This window comes from Myxocyprinus asiaticus, chromosome 39, assembly GCF_019703515.2.
Source record: "Myxocyprinus asiaticus isolate MX2 ecotype Aquarium Trade chromosome 39, UBuf_Myxa_2, whole genome shotgun sequence".
NCBI classification, from domain to species: Eukaryota; Metazoa; Chordata; class Actinopteri; order Cypriniformes; family Catostomidae; genus Myxocyprinus; species Myxocyprinus asiaticus.
In genome coordinates this window covers 239,796-253,016 of record NC_059382.1, presented here as the reverse complement: position 1 = coordinate 253,016, position 13,221 = coordinate 239,796, and the positions used below count along the sequence as shown (strand labels likewise).

The 13,221-nt window shown below is 40.4% G+C and overlaps 1 protein-coding gene across 2 annotated transcripts in view; it reads right to left on the bottom strand.

Annotated features, from left to right (window-relative positions):
• Positions 1-13,221, bottom strand: part of lsamp (limbic system associated membrane protein) — a 301,791-nt gene that overhangs the window by 129,063 nt on the left and 159,507 nt on the right. The window contains exon 2 of one of the 2 annotated variants that reach the window (XM_051680097.1): positions 5,287-5,365. In XM_051680097.1, the coding sequence (XP_051536057.1) occupies positions 5,287-5,365 (79 nt within the window). Of the gene's footprint in view, positions 1-5,286; positions 5,543-13,221 lie in introns of those variants that run through there. The other variant, XM_051680096.1, reaches the window with a different exon arrangement.

Here is a 13,221-nt window from a genome sequence, read left to right as displayed (position 1 = left end):
TTCGGCCTGTGTACCCTAATGAGGTTGTGGTGCATTATGGGCACGCCAATGCTATAAGTAACTACAAATCCCAGAAGGAAACAGAACAGTGAGAGAGATAAATGGTGCTTCACACAGTTCTGATGCTGAGGAGAATCTTTAATTCAGGATCAAGCAATACAACTATGAACGTAAAGCGTGTCATTACTGCGCCACCAGCTGCACCAGATGTAACCGCAGAAACAACGATCGTTTCTCAAAAGACTTCTGCTAAACGTGCACATGTAGAAACAACTGCACATGTACAGCACACACAAGACAACAGAAGAGAAATCATGTCTGGAAAGGTTAAAGGTTATCTGGCCAGTAACATCTTAAACATCTTAAAATCCTTCATCTTGTTACTGTGATGCTGAAGTTTATTTGTGTTGTCTCTCTGAACTTTAGAAAGTCCTCTGAGATGTTTGTTTTTTCTTCAGTGTCTGCCATGTTCAGATGAACTATTCAATTCCCTGCAAAACTGTTTATACGGCACCCGAATGGCATTGGCCGAGGCCGACGGAGCAGAACGGAAGTCAGCCTACAAACGGCTTATTTAGAGTTCTCTCTGCACATTAAAGGGCTCTATGATTTCCACAATGCAAAAAAAAAAAAAAGAACAGAATTGCAGAATCCAGACATAAAAATGGAATTAACTATAAAAACGCAGAATGTCACGGAATTTGAAACTGAACATCATTTAGTTTAATTTAAGCAATATCTCACATCTGTGATGCTCTCTTGTGCAGCACTTTATTTGACAAAAATAACTCCAGTGTTGAGTTTCAGTTTGTGCTATGAGAATCTGTACAAAACCATTTAAAATCAGTGAGATCAGTGTGTGCAATTAAGTGATTTCCGTTTGTATGCCCGTGTTACGTAGACTGTGCATGTACTGGATAGAACAGATGCTAAAAATTATATTTTTTTAAATTAAAAAACATCCCATGTCTATGGTGCGCATTGTCACATTTTTGAATCACATGTTTTGTGCCACGATAAACCGTTACATCCCTATAAAAAAACGGATGTAAACTTGCAATTGCATGCATGCATTTGCCAAAAAAGGTTTGTGCATGTGCTAAACATGTAACTGCATCAACAACTGCACTATATCAGAGACGGTTCAGCAGATCACTTGTATCAAAATCAATGGGAGAAATTGGATCGCCCAGGCCAACCGATGTAGAAAAGGAGTCCCACCTTACAGATAAAAGAGCCAATCACCTTTTAAATACAGACAGCTGTCAGTCAACTCTAGAACGTGCATGTGCATCAGCTGCACCAGCCTGAAAAATAGTGTTTTTAGCGTGAGCTGAGCTAATTTATGATACCAGTGTCCTCGGATTTTACGGCTGATTTGAAATATGTTTGAAATATGAGATTTCGGGCTTTCCCCTTTCAAGTAGATGGGGGCTATACTTTTATGCCGCTAGTCTACATTGAAAATAGCTGCCCAAAGATGACCAAAGAGTGGAAGGACTTTGAACATATATAGTTCAAATGAATGGCTGTATTAGATGTAATTGTTCCTCTGATCGAAACCTCTATCACTTGATTTTAAGAGCAGTGCTCCATTCACGATGCAGACAGTTGCTTTTATACTTCATGAAGAAAACAAATGATCTCTCTTCCAACAATATTGTCAAAATATTCAGTCAAGTTCATCACTGGAAACTTTGCCAGATGCTGTTGGTTAACATCACAAATCTCATCTTCAAATAAACGGGTTGAGAGACATGTTTCCAAGGCATCTGTTAGAAAGAGTGTTTCCTGCTTCCACAGGCAGTAATTATCTCCTCACAGCGAACGCCCCTGCCCATCTCAAACCCCACAAACCCCTGAATCTCAACAGCACCACTGCACTTCAATCACACGTGTGCTTGCAGTGACAACTCACGCTGATTTATGAATGAAGACACTGACGAGATAAATAATGTGTGTGTGTCAGCATCAGCCATTCAAACAACACACTTAAAGCTTCTGGTCTCACACACGGGGTCTCACGCTCTTATTCCAACTTTCAACAGGGACAAAGACGATTCCAAATCACTCATAATAAAAGCAAGGTGACCCTTTACAGCCAATAAAGATGACTGCTGTTTAGCACAAAATACACATTAAAATTGCTCTTAATTCAACACATTTCATCTCATCACGAATGCATGCGTTCTAAAGAATATAAATGAGTTTCTGCTGTAATGAGAATGAAGAGGAAAAGAATGTCAATTCTCTTTCTCTGTGTGTATCTAGTAAACAAAATGATATCCCTGTCATCATTTACTCAACCTCATGTCATTCCAAACCTGTATGACTTTCTTTTCTCACAGCAAATGTGAGGCAGAATGTCACTTTTATTAAATGGAAGAAAGATGCAGTGAGTGTGAATGGTGAATGAAATCGGCATTCTGCTAAACATCTCCTTTTGTGTTCTACAAAGAAATTAGGGGTGCACCGATCAATCGGCCACTGATCTAAATCAGCCGATCTTCATCTTAAATCTGTGATCAGCTGATCATGCCTAGAATTAGGGCTGATCTTTTTTGCAGCACACAGGGAATCACACATACACTGCTCCTCTAATGAATGAGCGCTTTCTCAGCCCTTGATGCATGACAGTGTGGCCTCTGGAGGGTGAATTGTTGGCAATTCTAAGCATTCACAAATTTAAACTTCAGACATGCTGTAATTAACATGAATATGCCGTCTTGTTTTTAAAAATGTGTAAGAATTACACATGCATGAATATTAAGTTGCCAATTTTCTAGAGTCATTACGGTAGTAATTCGGTGTCAATCAAACATGCACGCTCTCGCGTCAATCAAACATGCGCGCTCTGGTGTCAATCAAACATGCGCTCTTGTGTCGATCAAACGCGCGCTCTCGGTGTCGATCGAACACTCGCGCTCTCTGTGTCGATCGAACACGCGCGCTCTCAGTGTCGATCGAACACGCGCGCTCTCGTGTCGATCGAACGCACGCTCGCGGTGTCGATCGACAAGCGCGCTCTCGGTGTCGATCAAACACGCGCGCTCTCGTGTTGATCGAACGCACGCTCGCGGTGTTGATCGGCAAGCGCGCTCTCGGTGTCGATCAAACACGCGCGCTCTGTGTCGATCAAACACGCGCGCTCTGTGTCGATCAAACACGCGCGCTCTGGTGTCGATCAAACACGCGCGCTCTCGGTGTCGATCAAACACGCGCGCTCTCGTGTCGATCAAACACGCACGCTCTGTGTCGATCAAACACGCGCGCTCTCGGTGTCGATCAAACACGCGCGCTCTCGTGTCGATCAAACACGCACGCTCTGTGTCGATCAAACACGCGCGCTCTCGGTGTCAATCAAACACGCGCGCTCTCGTGTCGATCGAACATGCGCGCTCTAGTGTCGATCGAACATGCGCGCTCTCGTGTTGATCGAACATGCGCACTCTCGTGTCGATCGAACAAGCGTGCTCTCGTGTCCATCAAACTCGCGCGCTCTGGTGTCCATCAAACGGGCTCTTGTGTCAATCAAACACACGCGCTCTGTGTCAATCAAACAAGCGCGCTCTCGGTGTCAATCAAACATGCGCGCTCTCGTGTCGATCGAACATGCGCGCTCGTGTCGATCGAACATGCGCGCTCTAGTGTCGATCGAACATTCGCGCTCTCGTGTCGATCGAACAAGCGCGCTCTGTGTCGATCGAACACGCGTGCTCTCGTGTCCATCAAACATGCGCACTCTGTGTCAAACATGCACGCTCTGTGTCAATCAAACATGCACGCTCTGTGTCAATCAAACATGCGCGCTCTCGTGTCGATCGAACATGCGCGCTCTCGTGTCGATCGAACATGCGCGCTCTCGTGTCGATCGAACAAGCGCGCTCTCTTGTCGATCGAACACGCGCGCTCTGTGTCGATCGAACACGCGTGCTCTCGTGTCCATCAAACATGCACACTCTGTGTCAAACATGCACGCTCTGTGTCAATCAAACACGCGCGCTCTCTTGTCGATCGAACACGCGTGCTCTGTGTCGATCGAACATGCGCGCTCTAGTGTCAATCGAACATGCGCGCTCTAGTGTCGATCGAACATGCGCGCTCTAGTGTCGATCGAACATTCGCGCTCTCGTGTCGATCGAACAAGCGCGCTCTCTTGTCGATCGAACACGCGCGCTCTGTGTCGATCGAACACGCGTGCTCTCGTGTCCATCAAACATGCGCACTCTGTGTCAAACATGCACGCTCTGTGTCAATCAAACATGCGCGCTCTCTGTGTCAATCAAACATGCACGCTCTCGTGTCAATCAAACATGCATGTTCTCAATATCTCATCAGTCACTCATCTCAGCGCTATTCTATGAGGATCCCAGTTTAAATCAGATTAATGTTGGTCACAATACCACTAATAACAGACATAACTGTTTGAACTTCAATAACAGCATCGCGTCTTCACATTTGCTTAATAATTAGTGATTTGTGTTACAACAAGACTGCAAAGACAGTAAACAAATCATAGATATTAATGATTTTTCAGCAGTTTTAGAGCTTGTAATGATATATTTTTCTTATTTTGAATGTATCTCTGCTGTGTGTGATGCTCTCATGATTTTTACTGGTTGCCAGTATGTCACAATGACCTTTTGATATTGATCGGTATTGGCCTCAAATTTCCAAATTTCTACTAAAATAAATAAAGTCAAACGGGTTTGGATCTACATGAGGCTGTATAAATAATACAGAATTTACCATTTTTGGCTGAACTATTCCTTTAATAATCTTACCAATACACCAAAAGATGAAGATGATGATGATCAACACAGATCATGTAAACTATCATCCACCGAACCAATAAAGAATACATAATAACCATCTATCGACTATTTAATAATGCAACTTATGAACTCCTGAAAACCAGCTCACATCAATGTGAGAAAGTGCGTCAGTTTCAGTTCTGCACACATTTATTCTTATTTTTCATCAGAAATAACCACAAAAAAAAAAACAGTGACGGATCTGATGCAGATCAACTTAGAAACACTCCATCAACACTTATATAATAATACAAGCAACAGAAATATAACAGTGTTTATAAGATCATCAGAAAAACTCCAGCGGTGAGATAAAGTGATCAGATGAATATGAAACTAGTGTGATCGAAGTGTTTATCAGATCAAAGTGTTTGTGAGTGATGGAGAGGATGTGTGATTCTTGATGATGATGATGATGATGATGATGATGAAGGACACATGAGGAGAGTTACATTGAGGAAAGTTCTCGTCTTACCGGATAACGGCCGTGTCGCCCTGTCTGATGGTGATGTTGTCGGTGGATCTCTGACTGTCCACGCTGATCACCGGGAATCCTGTGGGAATAAAACACAGCAGTCGGAAAAAACACGCCTGCAGCTGCCGAAACGATGTGCGTCTCCACACAAACATCTCCACAGAACATCCACAGAGAATAAACACGGAACAGAGGAGAGATCCTGACAGAAGCAGAAACACACGCGAGAGGAGCGAGAGAAAACTGCGATCCACCCCGCGCGCTGCTTCCACACACACACACACACACACACACACACTCGCTAGCGCTCTGCTGCCCCCTTCACGAGAGTCCCGTTATCGGTTGTCACGACAACAGCCCGTCCGAGCGCGAAACAAAAGAGCGCGAAGCGCGTGACTTCCTCCTCCATTAAACACGAATATGTATTTTAACTTTCCAAATCCTCAAATTATTCCAAGTAAATATCAAGCTGTATGTAGTTTAAAGGGTTTAAAATGCTCCACATTGTGAGCTGTGTGGGGTTAGTAAGTGTTTCACATACTTTTACATCATTATAGCACACACAAATCTTCAGATTTTACTGAATATTGCGTATTATTATTATTATTAGGAATTAGGCATCAGCTCTTTGCACTGAGTGTAAATAGCAACCAAAAACTTCTTTCACTAAGTGCAAAAGTGTTAGATACTATTTGCACTCCTAATTAAATAGAAGTGTGTTTATTGTGTTTATTTAGAGTCTTACAGACACCATACACCCACCCCAACACCTAAACCCAACCCTAACCTGACCTTAAAGCTGCACTATGTAAGATTTTTTGGTTAAAAATGAACAAATTGCCATTATTAAGTACATAAACATTCATTGTTCAAAACAATGTTCTTACCCCGATTCACTACGGTAAGCCTATAAAAATAATCTGTATTTTGAGCTGTCGGGTTCGATTTGGTGTGAAATCGCTGACTTATGATGTACATCCGTGCGTCATTACGTCATGTTCGTGAACACAGGAAAGAAGATCCGGCTGTGTCGTTCCCATGTAAACAGTAGATGTTAACTGTTATATTGCCTTTTGAAGCATATTATTTGCATGTTTAATAAAGTATATTTTATCCCCATCATTATTGAATCCTCGTTTTATGTTTTTAGTTTACTGTGTTATTGTGTGCATTTTTAGACATACTATTGTAGTATTACGGTTCACTTGCATTATCAACTGAGGCTGTAAAATATAATATAACAATAATAAAGTCTTCCATTGAACTCATATCAGCCATATCACGAGTATCACCTCTTAAATTGATGTGTAGTAAAATACAAACTTTAATAGTAGATAAATTAAAATATACTGGGAGTGATTGAGTCCCATTCTCTATGTAAAAGCACTTTGAGTGTTGTGTCAGAAAAGCGATATAAGTGTACAATTCATTCACTCAAAATATGTGAATACGAGTGTTGTTTATCTTCATCAAAGCATGTAATATTTCAGTTTTAAATCTTTAGTCGTATAACATTATATCAACATGAAAATAACATGTTATGACTCCGCCTCTGAATATCTCCAGTCATAATCACACACAGGTGATGTCCAGGTAACCTCAAATCATGAGATTCATTCGCCAGAAGAGCAGTGCCAAAACACGACTGACGTAATGTGTTCTTCTGCAGGGTTTTAATTTATATAACTGATTCCGTATTTTATGATGTGTTTATTGTTTTTTGTGTATTAATCAATAAAAATGTTAATAACAAAAAGCGTTCTGAATGATTCATTTTGCGAATCACGAATCTAAATCAAAATCACAAGCGAAGACAAGAAACTGCTCATGTAAGTTTACATTTGTTTTTTGACAAATTTATTTGATAAGTTTAGGCTTAAACTTCATATTAAAGTCAATAAAATGCTTTTACCTTTTACATTTAACTAAGGTGCGATGTGTAAGAATAATTACCAGCACTCATGAAAATGTCCAACAATATTTATTTTATAAACTAGGGTGTTCTGGGTGGTTGCTGGGGCATGCTATGCAGTTGTCAAGGTGATCTGCTGTGTGTTTTACTGCATTGCTTCAATATGTGGTTGCCAGGTTGTTGCTATGCTGTTGTTAAGTTGTTTAAACTGTGTTTTTAGCACATTGCTATGCAGTTGCTAGGGTGTTCTGGGTGGTTGCTTATTGGCCCAAATGAAAAGAGCCCAGTCTCTATTCTGGTCACTAAATATGACTCAGCTCCATTCTTCAGTGTGACAATTTGTTATGGCCTGTTTTTTGTTTTTTCTCTCAATCATATGTGTTTAACACATAGCCAGTATAAACACTATTTCAGTCATGTTGTGGCTTAAACTGCATTCAAGTCCTCCTGGGAAGTTCATACTTAAAAGTTCAGAAGTTGTAATTTCAGTGTAATGAGCGTTCAAGTGATTTTAGTTGGACAGAATGGGCTTGTTTTGCAATTTTTCATCATTTTCACTTTCTGTAAAAGCAGGACGCTTTTCCAGCACCAATGCAACGACATGTACATGTATTCACATACACACTGCATATTAGCTGGGTCTTATTTGATCATTCTTATGTTGCCACATATACTGATGGGAAATGTTATTCTGTAAGCCTGTCACCTCATATAAACTAACTAAATGAGTCTTATTTTCTGGCAAGCTTTATTCTTCATTAATAGGACAAAAAATACTTTCAATCTAAAGTGTACTGTACAGTCACCAGTTTGCTTGATTGTTGCCATGCTTCTTAAATGGACATGCCCCCATCTCAGAAAACCAGCACTCCAAGACAATCTCGCTGGATTTATGACTTTATGGTGGTGTTCATGAACACTAATCTCATAAATATGATAATCCTGGCATGACTTGAACGCTTCATTAAAAGGATCACTCAAAACTGAAAATTCTCTCATCATTTACTCGCCCTCATGTCATCCCAGATGTGTTTGACTTTCTTTCTTCTGCAGAACACAAATGAAGATTTTTAGAAGAATATTTCAGCTCTGTAGGTCCATATAATGCAAGTGAATGGTGACCAGAACTTTGAAGCTCCAAAAAGCGCATAAATGCAGCATAAAAGTAATCCATAAGACTCCAGTGGTTTAATCCATGTCTTCAGAAGTGATAAAATATTACTCCTTTTCCTCTATAAATCTTGACAGCAGTCTTCTTGGCAATCGTGATTTCAAGCTTGATTACTCTTCCTATAGTTCCATCTAGCGCTCTCTGCATTCATCTAGCACTAGGAAGTGTAATCGAGCTTGAAACTATGATCATGACTAGAGATTGCAATGGCAAGATGTACAATGAAAAAGGAGTTATATTTTGGACTGTTCTCACCCAAAACCAACTGGATCACTTCACAAGACATGGATTAAACCACTCTAATGTGGCGTCGTATGGATTACTTTTATGCTGCATTTATGTTCCTTTTGGAGCTTCAAAGTTCTGGTCACCATTCACTTGCATTGTATGGGCCTACAGAGCTGAAATATTCTTCTAAAAATCTTCATTTGTGTTCTGCAGAAGAAAGAAAGTCAAACACATCTGGGATGACATGAGGGTGAGTAAATGATGAGAGAATTTTCAGTTTTGAGTGAACTATTACTTTAAATGATGTCAAACCAGTTAGTTCTCAGATTTTTGTAGGAAGTGTGCAGGGGCCTTTACACTGATTATTTAATACACAAGTCAAGAATTCAACCACTTCCTCATTGTGTGTTCCAAATACACACACACACACACACACACACACACACACACACACACACACACACACACACACACACACTAACTGTGAGGAAAAAATAACATCACACTTCATGTTTGATTCTATAGCAAACAGGTCAAAGGTAAATGATGGATAATGTGTGTCTGTGTGTGTGTATGTGTGTGTGTGTGTGTGTGTGTGTGTGTGTGTGTGGAGCTCTTGAGCGCTGCAGGATAAGTGCTGAATATGTAAGTGTAGTGCTGACAGTGCTGCATGATTGAGATTCAATATGACCAAATCACTTACTCTGTGTTTGTGTGTGTGTGTTTGAGGCCAATTAGAGCTGCTGCCTCTCACACACAGTTTAACCCAACTGCAGCAAATAATGAGACCAACACTGTATATGTGTGTGTGTGTGTGTCTGTCCATCACACGAGAATAAATTGGCACTCAGACAAACTTGTGACCGCCTCTCTATGACACTTATGTGTGAGAGTTTGAAAGCTTATTTTCAAGAACACAAACAATGTGTAAATGTTTGAATGCCAAAACATTTGTATCTGGTCAGATAATAAGAGTCTGTAACTTGTGTTTAAGTATTTGGGCTTTAGAGAACTCAACCACATTCACAATCATGTGACAGTTTTCTCACAGAGGGTTCAAATATTGTGACGGGTTCACTGAGAGGTGAATTCATTCAACAGTTGCCCCACTTTAATGTGCAATATTTCAGTGTGTGTTATTCTCATAAACTAGCAATCTAACTTAGCCAGGTGATGTATGTGTTGGTTTAATGCTGTGCACTGCACATTTACATCAAGTCATATGCACCAGATTCACTAACATCAGCGCAGTCTGGCTGGCGAAATTAAAGTCGATCTATTACTGCCCACAGAAACCAGGCTCATCAATTAATTCATCAAATGATGGAGAAGAGTGTTATAATTGGTTATTTATCTAGGTGAGTGTTGTAGCTGAGCACATGTTCATCCTGTTAAAGAGTTGATTGAGGTGTGTGGATCACAGTGGTGCAGAAATACTGAATAGTCCACTCAGCCGGACTCAGAATCGGCCTGACAGTTTTTAGTGAATTCCCCCTGAAACTACAGGACAACCAGTGGCAGATCTTGGCAATGGCAGTATATGCAGTCGTCAGTAGGGTTTCCAACTTTCTAACAGCCAAATACGGGACAACCCCCCTAAAAAATGGAATTGACGGGACATTCTAAGGGGCCGTTCACACTGAACACGTCCTTGTGCTAAAACAAAGCTAAACGCAGCACAGAACACGTTTCGATATGCGTTTTTAACAGTTGAAGTAAACTAGACAAGCTGTCTAAAAAACGGGGCGCTCCTACAGGACACGCTGAGAAAAACAACAAGATGCAGTGCAGCAGTCAAAGAGCTCCATCTAGAGCATGTTTTCATAGGAAAACCATTGAAAAATAGTGAATACTGATGCAAAAACGCATTTGGTGTGAATGAAAAATCTTAAACTATTTAAAACATTGACCAGGGAGAAGCACATTTCCATCAATCTTCAGTTTTAGTAAACATTACCCTTTGCCAAACGAACTAAGCTGAAATCAATGGAGACAATATTTTTCAGTTAAGCATTTTCTTCCCCGTAATAGCCTCTTCCGTTTTAAATGATAAAAAAGTGCTTTCCATTTAATATTGGGCTTATCAGTTTGTAAACAGTATACAGCATGACTAATGTGCTAAAAATGTCTATCACTAAAACATACATTTGCCTTTTTATGGCCACTGTAGTACAGGTCTTAGTAATGTCTTAATCAACCATGTATTATAATGGGCTTGTATGGTAGAGAAAACACTTAATATGAAATAGTGTAGGCTATTTCTCCATTGATCACAGTGTTGTAGTTTTGGCAGTATAGTGTTTATCACAAGGGAAATGTAAGAAAAGAGTTTTAACAACACATTTACTGTACTTTAGTATTAAAAGTTCTGCAGTGTTTCTCACCGTCATGTGTCTGTATCTCTGCATTGTAATGTCATGCCATGAAAAGGTGCCTTTTATTTTGGAATCACAATGGTGGGAAACAATTATCATGCACACTACTGCTTTATTTTTGACCAAGTTCTCCTGCTTTTAATGGAAAAAATGTCAGAAGACGAGCGCTGATTGTTATTGATCTTTCCACTGGCCGCTTCTGTCAAGTGTAGCGTCCACGTAAAGCAACAGCTGATATCTGAAACATCTCATGCGAAAGATGTCTGTGTTTCAGGTTAATTTCTCTCGATGTGTGAAATGTTCCCAGCAGTTTGGATGTGAGACGCCAAAATACGGGACAAAGGGCGTCCCGTATGGATTCGATATGGAACACAATTTTCTTCACTTAAATACGGGACGTTTCTGTATTATATGGGATTGTCGGCAAACCCAGTCGTCAGCGTTCTCAGGGACGACCCGACCAGCCACACCGCATCAGTGTTAAAAAGCAACTAACTAGCTACTAACTTCATTATATTATACAGTGGCGTGACAGTAGTTCAACTCACTATAGTGTTGATTTCCAGTAACAAGATATTTTTTTTGTATTGCACATGCATCAGCCGAGTAAACTGAGACAGTAATCAAACACACTTACATAAACCATCCTAACTTACCTAAACCTATAGTAGATATAGTAGATAGTTTGCTGTATTATTAAAAACATTTTCTTCAGCTGGCATCTGAATGCACCACAGAAATAAGGACTGCCTATGAAAAAAGCCTCTTTTACCTTCCAGAAGACCGTACAGGCAAAATGAGTCAAATCAGGTAAGGTAAAATAATAAATACAACCTGTGTTGAAAATGTTGGTACATGACTGATATCACTTTGAGCACTTTGAGTCAGGTGCGTCACTGAGAACAACTCAGATTGAGAATAAAGATTCATAACACAAGAGTAAATACAGCTGTATCTGCTTTATATCTGCACATCTAAAACACTCGAAGAGGGAAGAAAAGCAAAACATAAAGGTGAAAAACATCCGAATGGATGAATGCTTGAGAAATGTCTGTGTAACGCTCCATTACACCCCCTCCAGTGTGCCAGCGCTGGATTCAGATTTAATGCATGTAAGCACCAGTGGAATCCACTCAAAACCTCTTCCAGACACACAGAGAGACTCTGAATATTTTAAATCCTTCTGGACAGCATTTTATACATCTGCCATGACATGTACGTGTGTGTGTGTGTGTGTGTGTGTGTGCGACTGGAGAAGCTCCATAAAGATTGTGCATTGGTTTGCTAACTACATTGCATGCATGTAAATATGCGCTCAATTCCGCTACTTTACAGACTGGAGAAAACCCAGTTCAACAATAATCTTTTGTGCTTTTCCAGATCTTTCTTCAAGCTGAATAATGCAGTCACACATAATTATTCCTAAAACACTTCATGCACGCGCCGCTCTGCTCGTATCGCCTCGAGGTGTGAGTACCGCGGTAATATCTTTCACATCTTGTGTGCTTTACTGGCAGAATCTGCATTAAAAGAGACTCAAGCTAATATATGCTAATGATGTGTGCTAATGGCCGTGTTTGCAGTGTTAAATGAAATAGCCCGTTCATTTTATTGGACAACAACACAGTGTTTAAAATGCAGCGAGTCAGCCGCAGACCGCAGAGACACCTCAAAGTCATTTAGATGTTTTTAGTGGGAGAAAGTTCTCAGACATCTACAGACTCGTTTATTTGCATCACTTGTATAATGTTCAGGGGAAGAATATTAAATTCAGCATTGTGTTATTTCATGGCCTCGTGAAGTTTCACTGATTCTTATGAAATGAAGATTCAGGACAAAGAAAGTTCTCAGGAGATTTATGATTGATTCTGATATGTGATTTATTCGGTGTTTAAGGAGTCTTTCAGTTCAGGGTTTGATGCTGGAAAAAGCCTTTTTCATCAGACAAACACATGAGGTACAATGCGCATTTGAATCATGTCAAGATTTCTCGTGGTTTGTGCTTCAGTAGACTTGATTCATCATGTTCATTCACTGACTAACACACACCAGCTCATGTGTGTGCTTTAGAGCGGACAATCACTTCCATTAATTCAGCTGTGAGCGTCACACTGGTCTTCTCATGAACGAACAATATGAAAAGTGTTTGTGTGTGTGTTAATTATGTGACGTGATGATCGTCCAGTTCTCCAAACTGAATGGCAGACATTAATAAGTGGGCACTAACCAACTTTACTGTTTACCTGTCA